Consider the following 19,715-nt stretch of genomic DNA (forward strand, 5'->3'; position numbering starts at 1 on the left):
CAGAAAATCCACAATTATTTTTAGAATAGACAGTGACGAACATTTAAAGATACTCCAACATCCTAGATTACTCAGTGTGAAAGTAATGACTGACACACACGGATCTGTCTGCAGCCTCAGTCACCTCCTAATCTGCAGGTTAATCCTCTTGTTGACTCGGCACCTGCACCGGTGCACTACAGGACCTCCCTGTGCTTAGCTCAGCCACATCCCCAGCCAGAGTGTTTGTGTGTGTGTGACTGTGTGTGTGTGTGCACGTGTCTCTCAGCCTCACAACAACCTGGGTTCCCGGTGAGGACCTCTGGGGCCGCTGACCCTGCAGGGGAGGTTGATTGTGGTCACGGCCCAGCGGAGAGTCCCCTAGCTGGGGTAGGCGGGAGCAGCGCCTCTCTCATTACTGGGCCTAATGAGTCTTTAGCCTTAATCTGAGCCTGGCCCAGCAGCAGAGCGAGGGGCCTGGGGGACAGAGTTGGGGCTGTTGGAGGGCTGGAGGCGCCAGGGCTCACACAGATCACCCCCTGACGTCAGCCTTACGGCCCCCAGAGACCAGAGGGTGGAGACAAGGGCCATTCAGCAGAGCCAGAGTCATGCAGGGCCAGGGAGGTCTGGACTGGCTGGAGCCCTGGGTCATGTTCATTTGGCACCAAATGGACTGAAACAGGGAGGGACGACCGATACTTCTCCAATGAGAAATGCAAATTTTTCCCATCTGTTGGAAAATGGTTTTGAACACTTTGCTACAGTGTGCTTGAACGAACACAATCTTGGACGCAGTGGACGTTGGAACGGTAGAGGGCAGAGAGAGTTAGAGCTCGCTCGTGCGAGAGGGCATCCAGTCCGAGACCACAGTTTGACTCTAGCCTTTAGAATGACGACGTGGCAAATAAAAATATGGTAATCCCTTGATATAAATCACAGAGATCATTGTGATGCTTATTGGAAAAGCACACGAGTCAAAGCGGAAGTTATAAGAACAATGTACGATAAGCCATCCACCTTACGAGTGGCCGTTTGACAAGCCTAGATATGAGAGAGTTGAGGAGAAGTACGTGTCAATTGTGCACGCCTGCCTTATTAATGTGTGGTGTGTGTATTTACTCATACATATACGCTCACACCTTTGACTGGACTCAAAGGAGGGGCAGCAAAGGGAACCTGAGGGAATCAATGCTGCCAGAGCAATGGACTGAACTTGGCTTGGTGTGTGTGAAAGAGAGCAAGAGTGTGTGCGCACGATATCCTTAAATAAAGAGATGTATAGAGGGGCAACGGACACAAATAGAAAATGCTTTTTTAGCAGCCGGTGCCAGCCTCGGCCTCAGCCTTCCTGTGTGATAAATCCTCCTTCAGTCCTAGCGTCTTATCTTAAGACCAAACGGCCTCAACAGTCTCCCATTCAGCGCTCTCTTTAAAGACGTCCWCCAGTCATTTAAAAAAAAAACTTTTCCTGTTGAAGAGCGATTTCCCAAGTACAAATACAGTAAAGTCCACACACCAGGGGACACATCCCCCCAATATTCAAATATGCTTAAAATGTCCCCCCCAATATATCGATATAAAAAATGTATTAAATAATAATGTGCTCCGCTACGACAGGCAACCACGCACCGCCGTCCGAAATAATCATTAGCAAATGTAATCATAGCTAAACTTAACAAATTGCCATTATTATTACTACCGGTTCTAGTATTACGCTGTACTGCAGTTCTGCGTGTGGTTTGTCCAAGTGGTGTTGCCGTAGCCCAGCAGAAGCCGTTGCTCGACTGCTGTGGTTTGGTACAATCAATGTCAAACACTGTACTGTCTCTCTCTATTTCATTACTTTCAAATGTATTAAAAAGTGAAAAACTAGAATGTAATATGAATGTTAGGTAGGCTATAATCACATAGCTAAGTTACCTGGAAAGTTAATTAGCCACACATTCACCCCGCGACCAACAATGGTGCTCACAGGTGTATTCAAATAACGTTCATGTCTTTATTATGTTATATTTGTCAGAAAGCCCACGTGAAGTCTGAGTAAAGTGTCAATTATTATTATTTACCTTTATTTAACTACGCAAGTCAGTTCAGAACAAATTCTTATTTTCAAATGACGGCCTAGTGGGTCAACTGCCTTGTTCAGGGGCAGAACGACAGATTTTTACCTTGTCGGCTCGGGGATTCGAACTTGCAACCTTTCGGTTACTAGTCCAACGCTCTAACCACTACGCCACGCTGCCAGCCCAATCATTTATGTTACGCTGCATGTGTAATTTATGTACACAGTAGTAGCATTCATTTATTGCACATTTGTATAGTATACTGTATAGCTGTACTTGCTTATGATAMATAGCATTATTAGTGTTTGTTTGATTAAAGTGCCAGCAGTTTTATTAGACAGCTTTCATTCACAGTGAGTGTCATCATGGCGCAAGAGGAAGGGTGGCAGTGACATTCGTCAGTTTTTGGGCAGCCTCAGAAAATAAGAAAAGTATGTTGAGAGCAGTGAGAACCAGTCAGATGATAGAGGTATACAGTTGTACACGAGATGAGTCAATGTTTCTTGATATTCGGATCAGAAATGCCATTCAGATCAGAAATGGTTAGTAATCCATTCCTGAACATCATGGCAAGAAACACCACTTGATTAAAGATAATATTTATTTCATGTTCACTCTGGTGCGTTCAGACAGGGAGAGAGAGAGCATGAGGATGCCGACAGGACAGGGAGAGAGAGCATGAGGATGCCGACAGGGCAGGGGGAGAGAGAGAGCATGAGGATGCCCGAAGGGCGGGGGAGAGAGAGAGCATGAGGAGCCGACAGGGCAGGGGGAGAGAGAGAGCATGAGGATGCCGACAGGGCAGGGGGAGAGAGAGAGCATGAGGATGCCGAACAGGACAGGGAGGAGAGAGCCTGCGCACAGGACAGGGAAGAGCATGCGACAGGACAGGGAGAGCTGCCGACAGGACAGGGAGAGCATCCGCCGACAGGAGAGGGAGACAATGGCCGAAAGGACAGGGAGAGCATGCCGACGGACCGGGAGAGCATGCCGACAGGACAGGGAGAGCATGCCGACAGGACAGGGAGAGCATGCCGACAGGACAGGGAGAGCATGCCGACAGGACAGGGAGAGCAGGTGACATGGAGGTGAGTGAGAAAAGGAGCAAATATTGATGGTTAAGACCGAATAATGTTAATTTAAGATGAGATATTCCTCTAAGTATGGCTTCTCGTGTGTATTTCAGATAATACAATCAAGAGAGAGTGAGTTTGAGACAATGGCAGACAGAGAGCAGACAGACATGCCAAATCAGATAAATGTGAATGTCATACCTAGTCAAACCCTATCAAATATGACACTACTTTCAGGAGAAAGGGTTTAAAGATTATACTTGGCTCCATTACAGCCCCTCCTTAAAGCGGGTCCCCTGTTTCTATTGTGCTAAATACTTGGCAACACAAAAGTCTAAGCTTGCGTCCAAAGCAGATTCAGCTTTTGTCAAGACTGGCTTTCAAAATTGGATGGCGGCACTGGAGAAATTTAGTGCGCATAAAGACAGCCAGTGTCACAAATTAGCTGTGATGACTCAGATTCAGGGGCCAAAGCCTGTTAACTTCTTGTGTGCAGGGGACAGCATTTTCACTTTCGGATAAATAGCATGCCAAAATTCAACTGCCTGCTACTCATCCCCAGAATATAAGATATGCATATTATTAGTAGATTTGGATAGAAAACACTCTGACGTTTCTAAAACTGTTTGAATCATGTCTGTGAGAATAACAGAACTTATGTAGCAGGCAAAACCCTGAGGACAAACCATTCAGAATTTTTATTTCTTTGATGTCACTGTCTTTTCAATGAGTTTTCTTAGAGACACCAGATTTCTAAATGGACTTGCTTGCAGTTCCTACCGCTTCCACTGGATGTCACCAGTCCTTGGAAATCGGTTGAGGTTATTCCTTTGTGTAATGAAGAAGTAGGGCTATCGTAAATGAGGGTCACATGAAGTAATTTATTTGAGAGAGGCACGTTACGAAAAAAGTTGCGTCAGTTTGTTTTCTTTTTGTATTGAACACAGATCATCCCATCTTCAAATTGATCGATTATTAACGTTTAAAAATACCTAACGTTGTATTACAAAAGTAGTTTGAAATGTTTTGGTAAAGTTTACATGTAACTTTTGATATATTTTGTAGTGAAGTGGYGAAAGTTGGAAGCTGTGTTTTTCTGGATGAAACGGTCCAAATAAATTGACATTTTGGATATATATCGACGGAATTAATCGAACAAAAGGACCATTTGTGATGTTTATTATACATATTGGAGTGCCAACAAAAGAATTTCATAAGGCATGATTTATATTTTATTTCTGCGTTTTGTGTCGTGCTTGCAGTGTTGAAATATGGTTCTCTCTTTGTTTACTGTTGTGCTATCATCAGATAATAGCATCTTATGCTTTCGCCCGAAAAGCCTTTTTGAAATCTGACATGTTGGCTGGATTCACAACGAGTGTAGCTWTAATTTGGTATCTTACATGTGTGATTTAATGAAAGTTTGATTTTTATATCAATTTATTTGAATATGGCGCGCTGTATTTTCCCTGGCTATTGCRTCCCACCTGCCCCAGAGAGGTTAATGTGAAACTTTCACGTGAGCTTGAAAGACAAAAGCAACAAGAGAGGAGAAATCTGATGAAGATTGTTGGGGGTGTGAAGGACTTCCTGACTTCTAGGCCAGGCTTTTCGAGGCGTTGATAAGGAGAGCGGGAATTTCAGCCAGCTTCTAAAGTACAAGGCAGAGGGTGATGCAGAGCTGACCCCCTGGCTGAAAAGTCACTTTGATTTCATCAGTCCCCAAATGCAAAACAACATTTTGAAGCTGCTGAGCAAAGAAATTGTGTCGGAAATAATATCATTGCCAGTGGTCCTGTTCGCACTTATCATTGATGGCATTTGGGATATATCAGGAGTTGAGCAGGAGTCAATATGTTTGAATGCACCCAGGATATATCAGGAGTTGATCCGGAGTCAATATGTTTGACTCGTTGTAGATGCAGATCTACAACCAAAGGAAGAATTCCTGGGACTCTATGAAGAAGTGTCAACGACAGGGCAAAATATAGCCAAGATGGCATGTGATGTGATGATGCGTCTAGGCCTTCCTCTGTCCCAACTTCCAGGACAGACCTATGACGGTGCCGCAAACACGGCTGGACAATTGCAGGGGGTGCAAGCCATTTGAAGGACAGAACAACCGCTGGCTGTGTATTGTCACTGTGGTCCACCCTGAGTGAACTTAGTTACGCAGGCTGCCTGTGTAGCCTCTCCACTGGTAAGAGATTCAATGGATCTGGTGCATGAATTGGGGGGGCTTCTTTAATCAAAGCATGGTTTCACCTTGTTGAAACCTCTCTGTCCCACCAGATGGACTGTTCGCAACCCTGCCGTCCGCTCAGTTCTCAGCCAGTATGAGTCAGTGCTGACAGCCCTTGAAGAAATGGCGTCATGCAGCTCATCTGACACTTCAACTAAGGCTAATGGTCTTCATGGAACATTTCTAAAAAGGAACACTGTGCTCGGCCTTGTAGTGGCTGAAGACCTGACGGGGGATTTGGAGTGTCTGAACACCTCCCTGCAGCTTTGGAAACAGACTGTTTCAGGCATATTGGAGGCTGTGGACCAGGTCAAAACAAGCATGCAGGACAAGCGAACGGAGGAGCACTTTGATRTCTTGTTCGCAAAGCAACTGCTACGGCAACAAAGTTGGACCTATAACCTATTCAGATGCCTCATTTCCCGCAAACCTACAAAGCGTTACACCGGTCAGGCTGCAGCCCTTATACATTCGGATGCCCAGTTTTTGTACAGAGCCCAATTCTACAACGCCTTGGACACAGAGAATACTCAATTCATAGAGAGGTTTGATCAAGCTGGATTCCAAACACTGCAGCAGCTTGAAAATGTGCTGGACAAGGTGGAAGACGAGTAATCCTGAATTTAATTCAAAACTACTGCAGGTGCAGCTGGCCATGTTTGGGGATAATTACACATATCAAAAGAGCTCAGATGTTGCTAGCATTATTGGGGAAATGGTGCCAGAAGTGAGAGGTCTCTTCAGTCAGATGGAAGCGTTAGTAAGCTGCTGGTCGTCCCTGCCTCCTCTGTAGAGGCTGAGAGGAGTTTTAGTGCCCTGAGGAGGCTCAAGACATGGCTTAGATCAGCCATGAGTCAAACAAAGCTGAATAATGTGGCCATGTGTCACGTGCACCAGGAGAAACTGGACCTTGAAGGAATATGCCAGTCTTTTATCGGTGTCAACGAAAAGCGCAAAAAGGCCTTTGGATCCTTTGCTTGAAGAATGGCAAGTCAAAACACATGTCATTGCCTGGAGAGGCGATGAGAGGATAGGAGAGGAGATGAGAGGATAGGAAAGGAGATGACTGGAGAGGAGAGGAGAAGAGATGACTGGAGAGGAGAATATAGGACCAGAGGAGGATAGATGGGCTGGAGAGGAGAAGAGGAGAGCAGAGCAAACGACCATGCTGCCCAACCAAGTTTACTTGTAAATAAAAACAACAATTTGCTAAACCTTAGCCACAATATCTGGACTTGTCTTCATATAACAATGCATAGATTTCTGTTTATATGATTATGGTTATACTTTATTCATCCCTAATCTCTGCCATTACATACAATGAAACAAGAAAAGGTAAACGAATAAAAAAGAGCAGTGTAATACAATACACTATTAGACATTATTGTAAAAAACAAAATAAGAAGTTCATCGCATGTGTTAATGAATGTTAAAATATTTTAGAATGGCAGGAAATTAGTAAAAATAAAAAAAAGAATTCGAGGGGGGCCAGACCACCCTGCAGATTTGGTCACCCCCAATGTTGATTCCATGGCTACGGCCTTGACACACACTAAAAGGTAAAAAAAAAAAACTTCCATGGATCAGGGCATTCAAGGAGTTAGTTTGATGGGAGGTAGTAATGTCATCGGCCTCCCCCCTTGCTTGAGGAGCAGTAGAGATCACTTGTGCTATGTCAGGGACCAACTACTTAGATGTGGCTTTTCTTATGGCTGCAGGGGCAGTATTGAGTACCTTGGATGAAAAGGTGCCCAGAGGTGCCCAGTGTAAACTGCCTGCTCCTCAGTCCCAGTTGCTAATATATGCATATTATTAGTCTATTTGGATAGAAAACACTCTAAAGTTTCTAAAACTATTTGAATGATGTCTGTGAGTATAACAGAACTCATATGGCAGGCAAAAACCTGAGAAAAAATCCAACCAGGAAGTGGGAAATCTGAGGTTTTCAACTCATCGCCTATCGAATACACAGTGGGATATGGGTCATTTTGCACTTCCTAAGGCTTCCACTAGGTGTCAAGTCTTTAGAACCTTGTCTGATGCTTCTACTGTGAAGTGGGGCCGAATGAGAGGGGATTGCGTAAGGTCTACCATGAGCTGAACATGCGCTGACCATGCGCGTTCATGTGAGAGCGAGCTCTGTTCTATCGCATTTCTGAAGACAAAGGAATTCTCCGGTTGGAACATTATTGAATATTTATGTTAAAAACATCCTAAAGATTGATTCAATACATCGTTTGACATGTTTCTACTGACTGTTACAGAACCTTTTGACATTTCGTCTGCTTTTAGTGAACGTGCTTCGTGACTTTGGATTTGTTTACCAAACGCGCTAACAAAAGTAGCTACTTGGACAAAAATGATGGACATTACCGAACAAATCAAACATTTATTGTGGAACTGGGATTCCTGGGAGTGCATTCTGATGAAGATCATCCAAGGTAAGTGAATATTTATAATGTTATTTCTGACTTCTGTTGACTGCACAATATGGCGGATACATTTTTGTCTTGATTGGGCTCTGAGCGCCGACCTCAGATTATTGCATGGTTTGCTTTTTCCATAAAGCTTTTTTGAAATCTGACACAGCGGTTGAATTAAGGAGAAGTGGATCTAAAATTCTTTGATCTTTGATCAATGTTTATTATGAGTATTTCTKGAAATTGATGTGGCTCTCTGCAAAATCACCGGATGTTTTTGGAACTACTGAACATAACGCGCCAATGTATACTGAGATTTTTTGATATAAATATKAACCTTACCGAACAAAACATACATGTATTGTGTAACATGAAGTCCTATGAGTGTCATCTGATGAAGATCATCAAACGTTTGTGATTAATTTTATCTCTATTTCTGCTTTTTGTGACTCCTGACTTTGGCTGGAAAAATGGCTGTGTTTTTCTGTGATTTGGCGGTGACCTAACATAATCGTTTGTGGTGCTTTCGCTGTAAAGCCTTTTTGAAATCAGACACTGTGGTGGGATTAACAACAAGATTACCTTTAAAATGGTATAAGATACTTGTATGTTTGAGGAATTTTAATTATGAGATTTCTGTTGTTTGAATTTGGCGCCCTGCACTTTCACTGGCTGTTGTCATATCGATCCCGTTAACAGGATTGCAGCCATAAGAAGTTAAGTAAATCAAATATTAATTATTATTTAAATTTTTCATTTAACTAGGCAAGTCAGTTAAGAACAAATTCTTATTTACAATGACAGCCTAGGAACAGTGGGTTAACTGCTTTGTTCAGGGGCAGAACTGCATATTTWTACCTTGTCAGCTCTGGGATTCGATCTAGCAACCTTTCGGTTACTGGCCCAACGCTCTAACCACTAGGCTACCTGCCGCCCCAATGTGGTGAAAAGGAGATTCGAGTGCCACATTCATTTCAGGTGTGACACGAGGCCAGCCCGACTTCAATGGGCTACGTCTCAAATGGCCACATTATATAGTGAGAGAAATAGGGTGCCTTTTGSGACGTATACATGTTTGTCAAGGTAGGGTGGGGAGGGGAGTGGGCAGAATTCCTAACGCCGCCACACCAACTGTAGGCTTCGACATGAGGATATATTCCTATCTTCTATGTTGCTGCTTTATCCTCTCTGTCTGTACAGAAGTGAGGGCGGCTCCTTATTGCAGTTAGGGTGGCTCCATACTTCCGACTGTACTGTGTCACTATGGAGCAACAACATCTCCATGTCCCTTCTATGCTAAATTAGCAGTAATTGCATTACAGTGGCACTCCAGGCTCCTTTTCACCTCTTTTAGCATGTGAATTACTTCACAATAGCACAGCACACTTCAGTAGGTGGTGCAGGTATCCTCAGGTATCCTCATTACATGGCACACATGGGCTGTGTGGGTCCTCAAATGTCCTCTATTTTTCAAAAGTTCAAAATAGCAGAAGAGTATTTTCTCCCCTAACCCGGACGACGCTGGGCCAATTGTGTGCCGCTCCATGGGCATTTATGGCAATTTAGCTAGTTAGCTTGCACTTGCTAGCTAATTTGTCCTATATAGCTAGCTAGCTGTTGCTAGCTAATTTGTCCTGGGATATAAACATTAGGTTGTTATTTTACCTGAAATACACAAGGTCCTCTACTCTGACAATTAATCCACACATAAAACGGCCAACCGAATCGTTTCTAGTTATCCTTCCTCCTTCCAGGACTTCGTTGAACTTATATGGTGATTGGCATCTAAACTTTCATAGTATTACCACGACAACCGGCAACACAGTTCATCTTTCAATCACCCACGTGGGTATAACCAATGAGAAGATGGCACGTGGGTACCTGCTTCTATAAACCAATAAGGAGATGGGAGAGGCAGGACTTGCAGCGCGATCTGGGTCAGAAATAGGAATTACTTATATTTTAGCCCTTGGGAACGCAGACGCTCGTTGACGCGAGCGAGCAGTGTGCGTGCAATAATTGAATAACATAGATTTCTACATWTATTTTGCAACGCTCGCGGTGTAGTCAGGGTATTAGAATCTTCTAGAATACAAGTCCTCTTTAATGAGAATGGCCAGAGAATGATAGAGGTAGAAACTGCCGAGGGAAGGACATATGGAACCTGCTGTACACAGCAGAGACAGAGAGTGTGTTGKTAACAGGCAACAGCAACCAGCCTTTGTCTAATTAATCCATCATTACTAGATCTTAACAACAAGAGCCTTGGGATATTCTTATTCTATTTTCTATGATAAAGAGTGCCAGACAAAGATATAGGTACCGCAACCTGGCCAAAACCAACCTCTGATACTCAACGAGTGAGAGGGTGAGAAGCGGAGAGAGCGAGACAGACAGAGAAAGAGAGAGGCGCCCTGCACTTTGTAGTTAGTTAGTGTTAGTGTAGTTAGGCTCAGTCCTTACCTGTAGTGTACRTGCGTGACTGTGGGAGGTCTGTAGCCAAAGATCCACGTCTGGATGTCCATGGGCCTGGCTTTGGAGTACGCTATGGTCACGTCCACCACCCACTGCAGGCCTTTGGGTTTACTACCTGCACAGACAGACAGAGAGAGTTAAGACATGAATGAGATGGCATCACGGGCAGACAGTGAGGAATATATGGACAGGGCAGAGAAGAGTGAGGGGGGGAGATGGGGACAGAGAGAGAGAGAGAAAGCGGGATGAGAGATGGAAGGGAGAGAGAGAGAAAGTGTGTCTCTCTTTCGAACAAACTCACACGCACAGACAGCGCTGTAAGGGGTATGTGTGTGTTTGTCAGAGAGGGCTGTGTGTCCTCAGGGCTGTGACGGAGAGGACAAGTGAAGCTGAGGGCGTTCAAACCATCAGGCGAGGAACGTCTGGCACAGACACACAGGCCGGGTTTGAAAACATTAATAGCGGTCGAATTCTTGCTTCCTCCGTCCTTGTTTCCTGAATTCCTTTTCAAAGCCCATTGGAAGGGAGGATCTATGGTCCCTCAGTCGGACCTCCTCCTCCAATGAGCTTTGAGAGGAATTGAGGAAAGGACGGAGGAAACAAGGATGAGGGCTAGTACTGTTTTCAGACACAGCCACAGAGCCATTACTCCACTCCATCACTCCTGGGTTGCATCACAACAGGTACAATTCCATATAGGCCTTGGTCAAAAGTAGTGTAGTATAAAGGGTGCCATTTGAGACGCAGCCCTGGTTTATTAAGAAGGCGTCACAGGGGCCTCTGATCTATGACATAAGGCTGCATTGGCCTACCAATATAGATGTGGCCTGTGTGAGTGAGTGTATGTGAGTGAGCGAGGGTAATATGTGAGTGAGGGGTGAGTGAGTGTAATATGTGAGTGAGTGAGTGAGTGAGTGAGARGATTGTGGATGGCTCGCTTAAGTAGCTGACTGGGTAGTGTTTGTGTGTGTGTGCGTGCGTGCGCTCGCGCATATGTGCGTTACCAGATGGCGAAGGCAGGGGAAAAAAACTGAGGCGGAAAAAAGATTGCCAGCTCACGCAGGTCTTTTAGAATGTAAATCACTTAAGAGCACTTGGACAACTGCCTTTTGAAAACGTTGCTAAGATGAACCCAGACAGAATTACACAAGACCAGAGTGCTGATGCTTGCCAACAGAGCACCTATTCCTAGGTGGGTAATGTTGATGCTGGACAACAGAACACCTATCCTTGGGTAGGTAATATGTAGGTAATAGCTTGGCGCCAGCTCCGAAACAGGCGTGTTGCCAAGCGCGCTCTACATCCATGTGCACCAGCGACAAACAATACTGTAATGACAGCACAGCCACTCATTTGATACGACATCGGAGTAGCCTGGCTGCTGTAAACAGTTATGGAGGGAGCATACACAGGGATCCCAAATGGCAACCTATTCCAAATATATTGTGCACTACTTTGGACCTGGGCTCATAGGGAGTAGTGCACTATAGAGAGAATAGGGTGCCATTTAAGACGCACACAGGGACAAATGTCTCCCTGGCAAAAAGGATAGTCAGGCCACACTCTTAACCAATCAGGAGGTTCCTTGTTCATACCTTCTACTGAACCAGGGGTTTAATAGACACCTGTGATTGGCCACTGGCACACGGGGAAATCCCATATAAAGCTTACTAAAACCAGCCAGTAAGCATGCAAGTGAATTTTCCTCTTAACCATATTACACGTTTGAATAATGGAACCAAACCACATTACACTCTTGAATAATGCAACAATTCCCAAGCATGTGCAGACAAAGGATTTACTTTCTCGTCTAGAGGCTACACATTACATTTTTGTTTCAAGACAAAAGCACACAGTCGCTAACAGCATGTCTTCAAGTAACGCTAGCCTATCAAAGATGAATGATTAACCCGCCCATATGAATATAAAAGAACAACAGGCCTACCCTTACAACATACCAGTCTTCATTTTTAGCAATATCATGCAAATCAGTACATGTAGTAAAAGCAGATTGCAACTGAAAACGTGGGTATAACTGAATTCATTGGGGAGTTTCCGAGCGGTTTTTATGTATTTATTTATATGGAAGCCCATATCCACCAACCCACCCCTTTTTATGCCTCATGATTTGTCAACTCAACTGATTAACTGTAGCCTTCTGATAACCACAGCTGCAGATAGCCTAGAGAAGCCGATGTGCTCTGATCACATCGGGCCTGGCTAGGGGAAACGAAGCAGTAACGTCATGCATCTATAGCCTAAGCTGTGTATTTGTAGCCTAAAATAGACCCATATATTTACGGTATTTTTTATAATTTTTTTTTGACTGGAATAATTATATCACCACAATAGTGATGACATACTGTATGAGAATATATATATATATTTATTACAGATACAAAGGCCTTGCATGAACATAAAGCAAACTCAGCCTAGTAAGTTATATTGTGCATCTGCAGTTGTCTCTGTCTGTAGCTAGGTTTCCATCCAATTGGTGACAGATTTATGCGAATATCCAAAGAATCTGCATAAAAACAATATGCGCATTTTCCCACCAGAGGTGTTTCCATTAAATTGACTTGTTGCAGAGAAAAGGCGGTGTGTGATGACATAGTGAACATAAAAATTMTTTTTGCAGGTGAATTCCCATGTACGAAAAAACGTTTCCATCTCATTATCAACTCATGGTTCTCACACAAAAAAAAGATGTTGCGTTATTTTTTAAATTTATTTATTTAACCATTATTTAACTAGGCAAGTCAGTTAAGAACAAATTCTTATTTACAATGACGGCCTAACAAAAGGCCTCCTGCCGGAACGGGGGCCTGGGATAAAAACTAAATAAAAATACTATATAAATATAGGACAAAAACACACATCACAACAAGAGAGACAACACTACATAAAGAGAGACCTAAGACAAAAACATAGCAAGGCAGCAACACATGACAACAACATGGTAGCAACACAACATAACAACATGGTAGCAGCACAAAACATGGTACAAACATTATTGGGCACAGTCAACAGCACAAAGGTCAAGATGGTAAAGACAACAATACATCACACAAGCAGCCACAACTGTCAGTAAGTGTCCATGATTGAGTCTTTGAATGAAGAGATGGAGATAAAACTGTCCAGTTTGAGTGTTTGTTGCAGCTCGTTCCAGTCGCTAGCTGCAACGAACTGAAAAGATGAGCGAACCAGGGATGTTTATGATTTTTTTTTAATTTCACCTTTTATTTAACCAGGTAGGCCAGTTGAGAACAAGTTCTCATTTACAACTGTGACCTGGCCAAGATAAAGCAAAGCAGTGTGACAAAAACAACAGAGTTACACATGGAATAAACAAACATACAGTCAATAACACAATAGAAAAATCTATCTGTATACTGTGTGTACAAATGAAGTAAGGAGGTAAGGCAATAAATAGGCCAATAGTGGCGAAGTAACTACAATTTAGCAATTTACCCTGGAGGGATATATGTGCAGATGAGGATGTGCAAGTAGAAATACTGGTGTGCAAAAGAGCAGAAAAACAAAAACAAAATATGGGGATGAGGTAGGTAGTTGATTGGATGGGCTATTTACAGATTGGCTGTGTGTACAGCTGCAGTGATCGGTAAGCTGCTCTGATAACTGACGCTTAAAGTTAGAGAGGGAGATATAAGTCTCCAACTTCAGTGATTTTTGCAATTCGTTCCAGTCATTGGCAGCAGAGAACTGGAAGGAAAGGCGGCCAAAAGGAGGAGTTGGCTTTGGGGGCGACCAGTGAGATATACCTGCTGGAGCACGTGCTACGGGTGGGTGCTGCTATGGTGACCAGTGACCTGAGATAAGGCGGAGCTTTACCAAGCAAAGACTTAGATGACCTGGAGCCAGTGGGTTTGGTGACGAATATGTAGCGAGGACCAGCCAACAAGAGCATACAGGTCGCAGYGGTGGGTAGTATATGGGGCTTTGGTGACAAAATGAATGGCACTGTGATAGACTTTATCCAATTTGTTGAGTAGTGTGTTGGAGGCAACTTTGTAAATGACATCCCTGAAGTCAAGGATCGGTAGGATAGTCAGTTCTACGAGGGTATGTTTCAAAAGCATGATCATTTATACTGCTGAACGAGACAATTCTGTTTACACTGCTCTGCCTTGGAGGGGGGCAACTGTGCAACTGTTGTGCACAAACTCGAGGTAGCACTCCAGACAGGAGATTTCTGCAACTCTACATTACAATAATGTCTCTTGAGTATCGATACCTCTGAGAATAGCCCCTAAGCCAACAGCGAGATGCTCGGCCGCTTGCTTGTCACAGTTCTGGGTTCAAACAGCCTCTGTGCTGTTGTGGGTGACAGTATTTACCCCCAGGTGACATTGTGGAGCCGATACACAGCCGTAATGGTGCTGCGCTCACATTCACATCAGATCCCATTTCCTCTGAGAGGCCCATTGTCTGCTGTGTGAGCCAGTTGGCTGAGGCTCTAGGTATGGTCAGAGAGAGAGAGCGCTGTGCCTGTGTGTGTGTGTGTGTGTGTGTGTGTGTGTGTGTGTGTGTGTGTGTGTGTGTGTGTGTGTGTGTGTGTGTGTAAAATCGCCATTTTGGGTAGCTATTTGTAGTTATTGCGTTGCGTACTATGATTAGGCTCTAAAAGGAAAGATTTACCCATTTCTATTGTTATCGTTTTGTGCATTTCATGTTTATCGGAACTATTCAGCCGGTATGACGTAGCATTGCAATAAAGCCACTCTCACTATACTGGAAGTTAATAGGAATACGACTTTCAGAGACCCAAAACATCTAGAGTACATGTCAGATTTCAATTCTGGCTAATGTCAGGTTGTCTTCTCTCGAATTAGTCATTGATCATATTTGTGTGATATTCCTACCTTGAGAAWTGTAGCTCAGTTGGTAGAGCATGGCACTTGTAACACCAAGGTAGTGGGTTTGATTCTCGGGACCACCCATACGAAAAATGTATGTACGCATGACTAAGTGTCCGCTAATTGGCATGTATTATAAATGTGTAATTTAACAGGGGTCCCCCACACTTCTCCTATATGTTGGTCTCTTCAGTCCAGGGTGCGTTGCATGGCCGTTGTGAATGTCAGACTCCACTTTGTGAGACAAATCGATCTGCAGGTTTAACATGGTGAGATTGTAGACTTCTAAATTGATAGTGCAGTTTGTTTAGGCAATTTTACAGCTAACTAGCTACTTCACCTGGTGATATTGGACTTGAGTATTATTGTGTGTAGCTATGCTTGCTACCAAGTTAACTACCTAGCACATAGAGCATTGCGGGTTTCGTAGTTGACTTCCGCTGAAACAGATTTCCACATGTTGCTACCAACCTTATGCTGACAAAATGAAAAATTAATTCACAAAAAATATTCACACATTCTCCATTAATCATCCAGCCCCATCATTACATTCCCCAATTATTAAATTACATGATTTTTTTGTGGAAAACAAACTCACCTAGGAAGACTTGCATCTTCTATGCAAGGTATTTTCTACATGTATGAACCCTTTCCAACAGACCTAGATGTATTGGATAGCTCAGCTGTAAGCACAGTTATTGCAGGACACAGGAGTTAGCAACCCCCATGGTGGCTAGATCCCTTAGCCACGCACTCAATACTGCTGGCTTCAACACGATCTTACAATTACTAGAAAGGCAACAGGACTCATTTAAAATGGATTTTGAGCTAAAGCCAGGGAATTCCAAAGTGCATGTGTATGTGCATGTGAGTGATGGTGTGTGTGTGCGCGCCTGTCTGTCTATGTGTGTGTGTGTGGGTATGTGCAGCCTGCCACTGTGTGCAGTCTTTGTTTCCCAAACTCAGCTGGGCCAGTAGGCGAGGCTTATTGATTGGCTAGGGGGCTGGTTGTCAGCAGTGGACAGGAGGGGCAGAGCTCAATGAAGGCCAGTCCTGATGGAGGGGGAAAAAAAATGAGGCTAAGGAGAAAATGTGGGGGGAAATAAAGGTTTCAATAAAGGTTTAATTTTCTTAATTGCAGAGATGTAATCCTAGTCAGTCAGTTTATTTAGGCCTGGTCCCAGGACGGGGAAATGACTCTACTGCAGATCGCCGCTGGGGTTCCAGGGGACCTCTGTTGTAATTTCCGTCTCCTTCATACGTGTGTGACACTGTGTGTGTTTGTGTGTCTCGCCCCTCATCCATCCAGCCCACCCCCTCCCATTTAAAACAGTATTCTCAGAGGGCACCATAACAGAGAAGTGATGATTTTATGGTTTGAGGTTTTGAAAGCGTGTTCTTTCTCGACAGGCAGCCAGCCCAATATAAAACTCCCATTTGAGCAAGATCTGCACTACACATTCTATTTATAGGATGAGTGCCACAAAATTCACAGGAACACTACGGTAGTTTGAAAGAATAACTGTCAGTGGTCTGCCGGACTTACCCAGACTATAGCACCAAATATTTATTAAAGAAGCTACCAGTGACAATTGTGAGTTTTGGGAGTCAGACATGTGGTTTATTGACAGTGTAATATTTGGCCTGTTGGAGGTATATTGACTACAGCTCAGCGTTCAACACCATAGTGCCCTCAAAGCTCATCACTAAGCTAAGGACCCTGGGACTAAACACCTCCCTCTGCAACTGGATCCTGGACTTCCCGATGGGCCGCCCCCAGGTGGTAAGGGTAGGCAACAACACATCTGTCACGCTGGGGAGCCCCTCAGGGGTGCGTGCTTAGTCCCCTCCTGTACTCCCTGTTCACCCGCGACTGCGTGGCCAAGCACGACTCCAACAGCCTAGAGGGAGGAGGTCAGAGACCTGGCAGTATGGTGCCAGGACAACAACCTCTCCCTTAAAGTGAGCAAGACAAAGGAGCTGATCGTGGACTACAGGAAAAGGGGGGGCGAACACGCCCCCATTCACATTGACGGGGATGTAATGGAGGAGGTAGAGAGTTTCAAGTTCCTTGGTGTTAAAATTCAAAAGTCACTCGCACATCTGAGCAATCTTTTTTGCAGGTGCATGGTAACAGTTGAACATTGAACAAGATAAAGGAAAAAGGAAACCGCACACTGTTCGATAGTATCACTGATCTTTAATAAACTTACGCATCGGCCTCACGGCCTTCGTCAGAGCTTTGGTGAGTATATTTCCCCCCCCCACCCTTATGTAGACCTAGCCCACCCACATCCGTTCCACACATCGAAAGGGGTTGGATGCGAAGGAAAAACAAATAAGTGCTACCAAATATAACAATATGCATTTCATAAATATTCATATAAAGTGTGTAAATAAGACGTATTAAACGTCTGTAAAACCACAATGGGGACATAGCAAGTTTTCATTAATCATTGGGTACATCGTACGAAAAACATCAGAGTAATTCATGTTCAAATTCACAACATAACATACATAGGCATTTCATCATTAAGTCCTTTAGGAAATAATGTCTGGAGGGTGAAAATCCCAAAACATTATCTTTTACTCAGAGTATTATTAATATCACATCCCCTGTCTGATATCTTAACTTTCTCTATACCACAAAATCAAAAAAAAAAAAAAGGTAGAAATGTCATGCTTTAGGTCACTAAAATGTACTGCGAGTGGATAATCCCTGTCGTTTCTCCTGATTGTACTTTTATGATCACTAATTCTCTGGTTGAGAGGTTTTCCCGACATAACACAGCCCACATGGACATTTAATAATGTAAATAACATGGGTGATGGAACACGTAATAATGTCATTTATTTGGAACCGTTTCCTGTGTCTGGGTGGCAGAAATATTCACACTTCATCATATTGTTGCACTGTGCGCATCCTCTGCATTTATAGCTACCATTTKGAAGAGGGCGTAAAATATCCTGGCTGATTGTCTTTTGTGGCTGGCACTTTTGTGGCTTTTCACGGAAATTGCGACCTCTCCTACACACAAGTGGTGGATTTTTAAATTCAGCCGGTAAAGCTGGGTCCGATGATAAAATATGCCAGTGTTTCTTGACCACCTCTCCCACTTTTCGCGAATTCAAAGTATATGTAGTTGTGAACATTACGGAATGTTCTGTAGCTTTAGCGGGTCTTTTTTGTAGCAGTTCATCTCGTGTTTTTCCCAATGCCAAATTAAGAGCTTCATCCACACATTGTGGCGAATAGCCTCTTCTTAGAAACCTAATGCGCATCTCCGCTGCTTTTTCTAGATAATCCTCTGTGGAGTGGCATATACGGCTCAGTCTGAAAAACTGGCTTCTTGGAAGTCCTCTTTTTAATGGCTCAGGATGGAAGCTGACCAGTTCCTTGGTGTCCACATCACCAACGAACTATCATGGTCCAAACAGACCAAGACAGTCGTGAAGAGGGCACGACAATACCTTTTCCCCCTCAGGAGAATGAAAAGATTTCGCATGGCGTCCCCAGTTCTGCAGCTGCACCATCGAGAGCATCCTGCCCCGGTTGCATCACCGCCTGGTATGGCAACAGCTCAGCATCTGACTGTAAGGCGCTACAGAGGGTAGTGCGTACGACCCAGTATATCACTAGACTCAAGGTTCCTAATATCTAGGACCTATATACTAGGCGGTGTCAGAGGAAGGCACGCAAGGCAAGCGGTACCGGAGTGCCAAGTCTAGGTCCAAAAGGCTCCTAGGTCCAAAAGGCTTCTACCCCCAGGCCATAAGATTGCTGAACAATGAATCAAATGGCCACCCAGACTATTTACATTGACTGACCCCCCCATTTTGTTTTTACACTGCTGCTACTCGCTGTTTATTATCTATGCATAGCCATTTTACGCCTATCTACATGCACAAATTACCTCGACTAACCTGTACCCCGCACTTTGACTCAGTACAGGTCCCCCTGTATATAGCCTCATTATTGTCATTTTATTTTGTCACTTTTTATTTTATTTTGTAAATATTTGTTTAACTTTATTTCTTGAACTGCATTGTTGGTTAAGGGCTTGTAAGCATTTCACGTTAAGGTCTACAACTGTTGTCTTCCCTGCATGTGACAAATATAATTTGATTTGAAAAGTGTACTTTACTTAGGTCTACTTGGGAAAAAAACATTCATTAGTATCCTGTGCCAAAATTGCCTGTCTGATTATTAGTTCAGTACCCATAATCCGCCTCCCTCTCCCCAATTTGTAAAGTACGGAGTTAGAGGTGTTGCACTCTGGGAAGCACATGCATGAGTACTGAGTTGGGAGGGTCAAGAGCAGGAAGTGACTCATGGTGATGCGTCCTGATAACACTTTTTCCAGGAATCGTGAGGCTTTACCTGGAATCAGGTAAAATAACCTTTAAAGTTGGGGTCAATTCCAATTGAAGTCAATCAATTCAGGGAGTAAATTTGAAATTCCATTTCAATAATTTAAAAAAAGGGCACCTGTTTTTTTATGACTTCTCAATAACCTGAAAGCGAGAAGGTATTTATATAAAAATAATAGTTTTCTACATTTTAAATTTAAATCACTTCCTGAATC

General features: G+C 43.7%; 1 protein-coding gene across 2 annotated transcripts in view; it reads right to left on the reverse strand.

Annotated features, from left to right (window-relative positions):
• Positions 1 to 19,715, reverse strand: part of LOC111973078 (acyl-CoA:lysophosphatidylglycerol acyltransferase 1-like) — an 85,720-nt gene that overhangs the window by 9,806 nt on the left and 56,199 nt on the right. For both annotated transcript variants that reach the window (XM_024000266.2, XM_024000264.2), the window contains exon 6: positions 10,241 to 10,367. In XM_024000266.2, coding sequence (XP_023856034.1) covers positions 10,241 to 10,367 — 127 coding nt within the window. The remainder of the gene's footprint in view (positions 1 to 10,240; positions 10,368 to 19,715) is intronic.

Source organism: Salvelinus sp. IW2-2015, linkage group LG14 (genome assembly GCF_002910315.2).
Source record: "Salvelinus sp. IW2-2015 linkage group LG14, ASM291031v2, whole genome shotgun sequence".
In the NCBI taxonomy this organism is placed as follows: Eukaryota; Metazoa; Chordata; class Actinopteri; order Salmoniformes; family Salmonidae; genus Salvelinus; species Salvelinus sp. IW2-2015.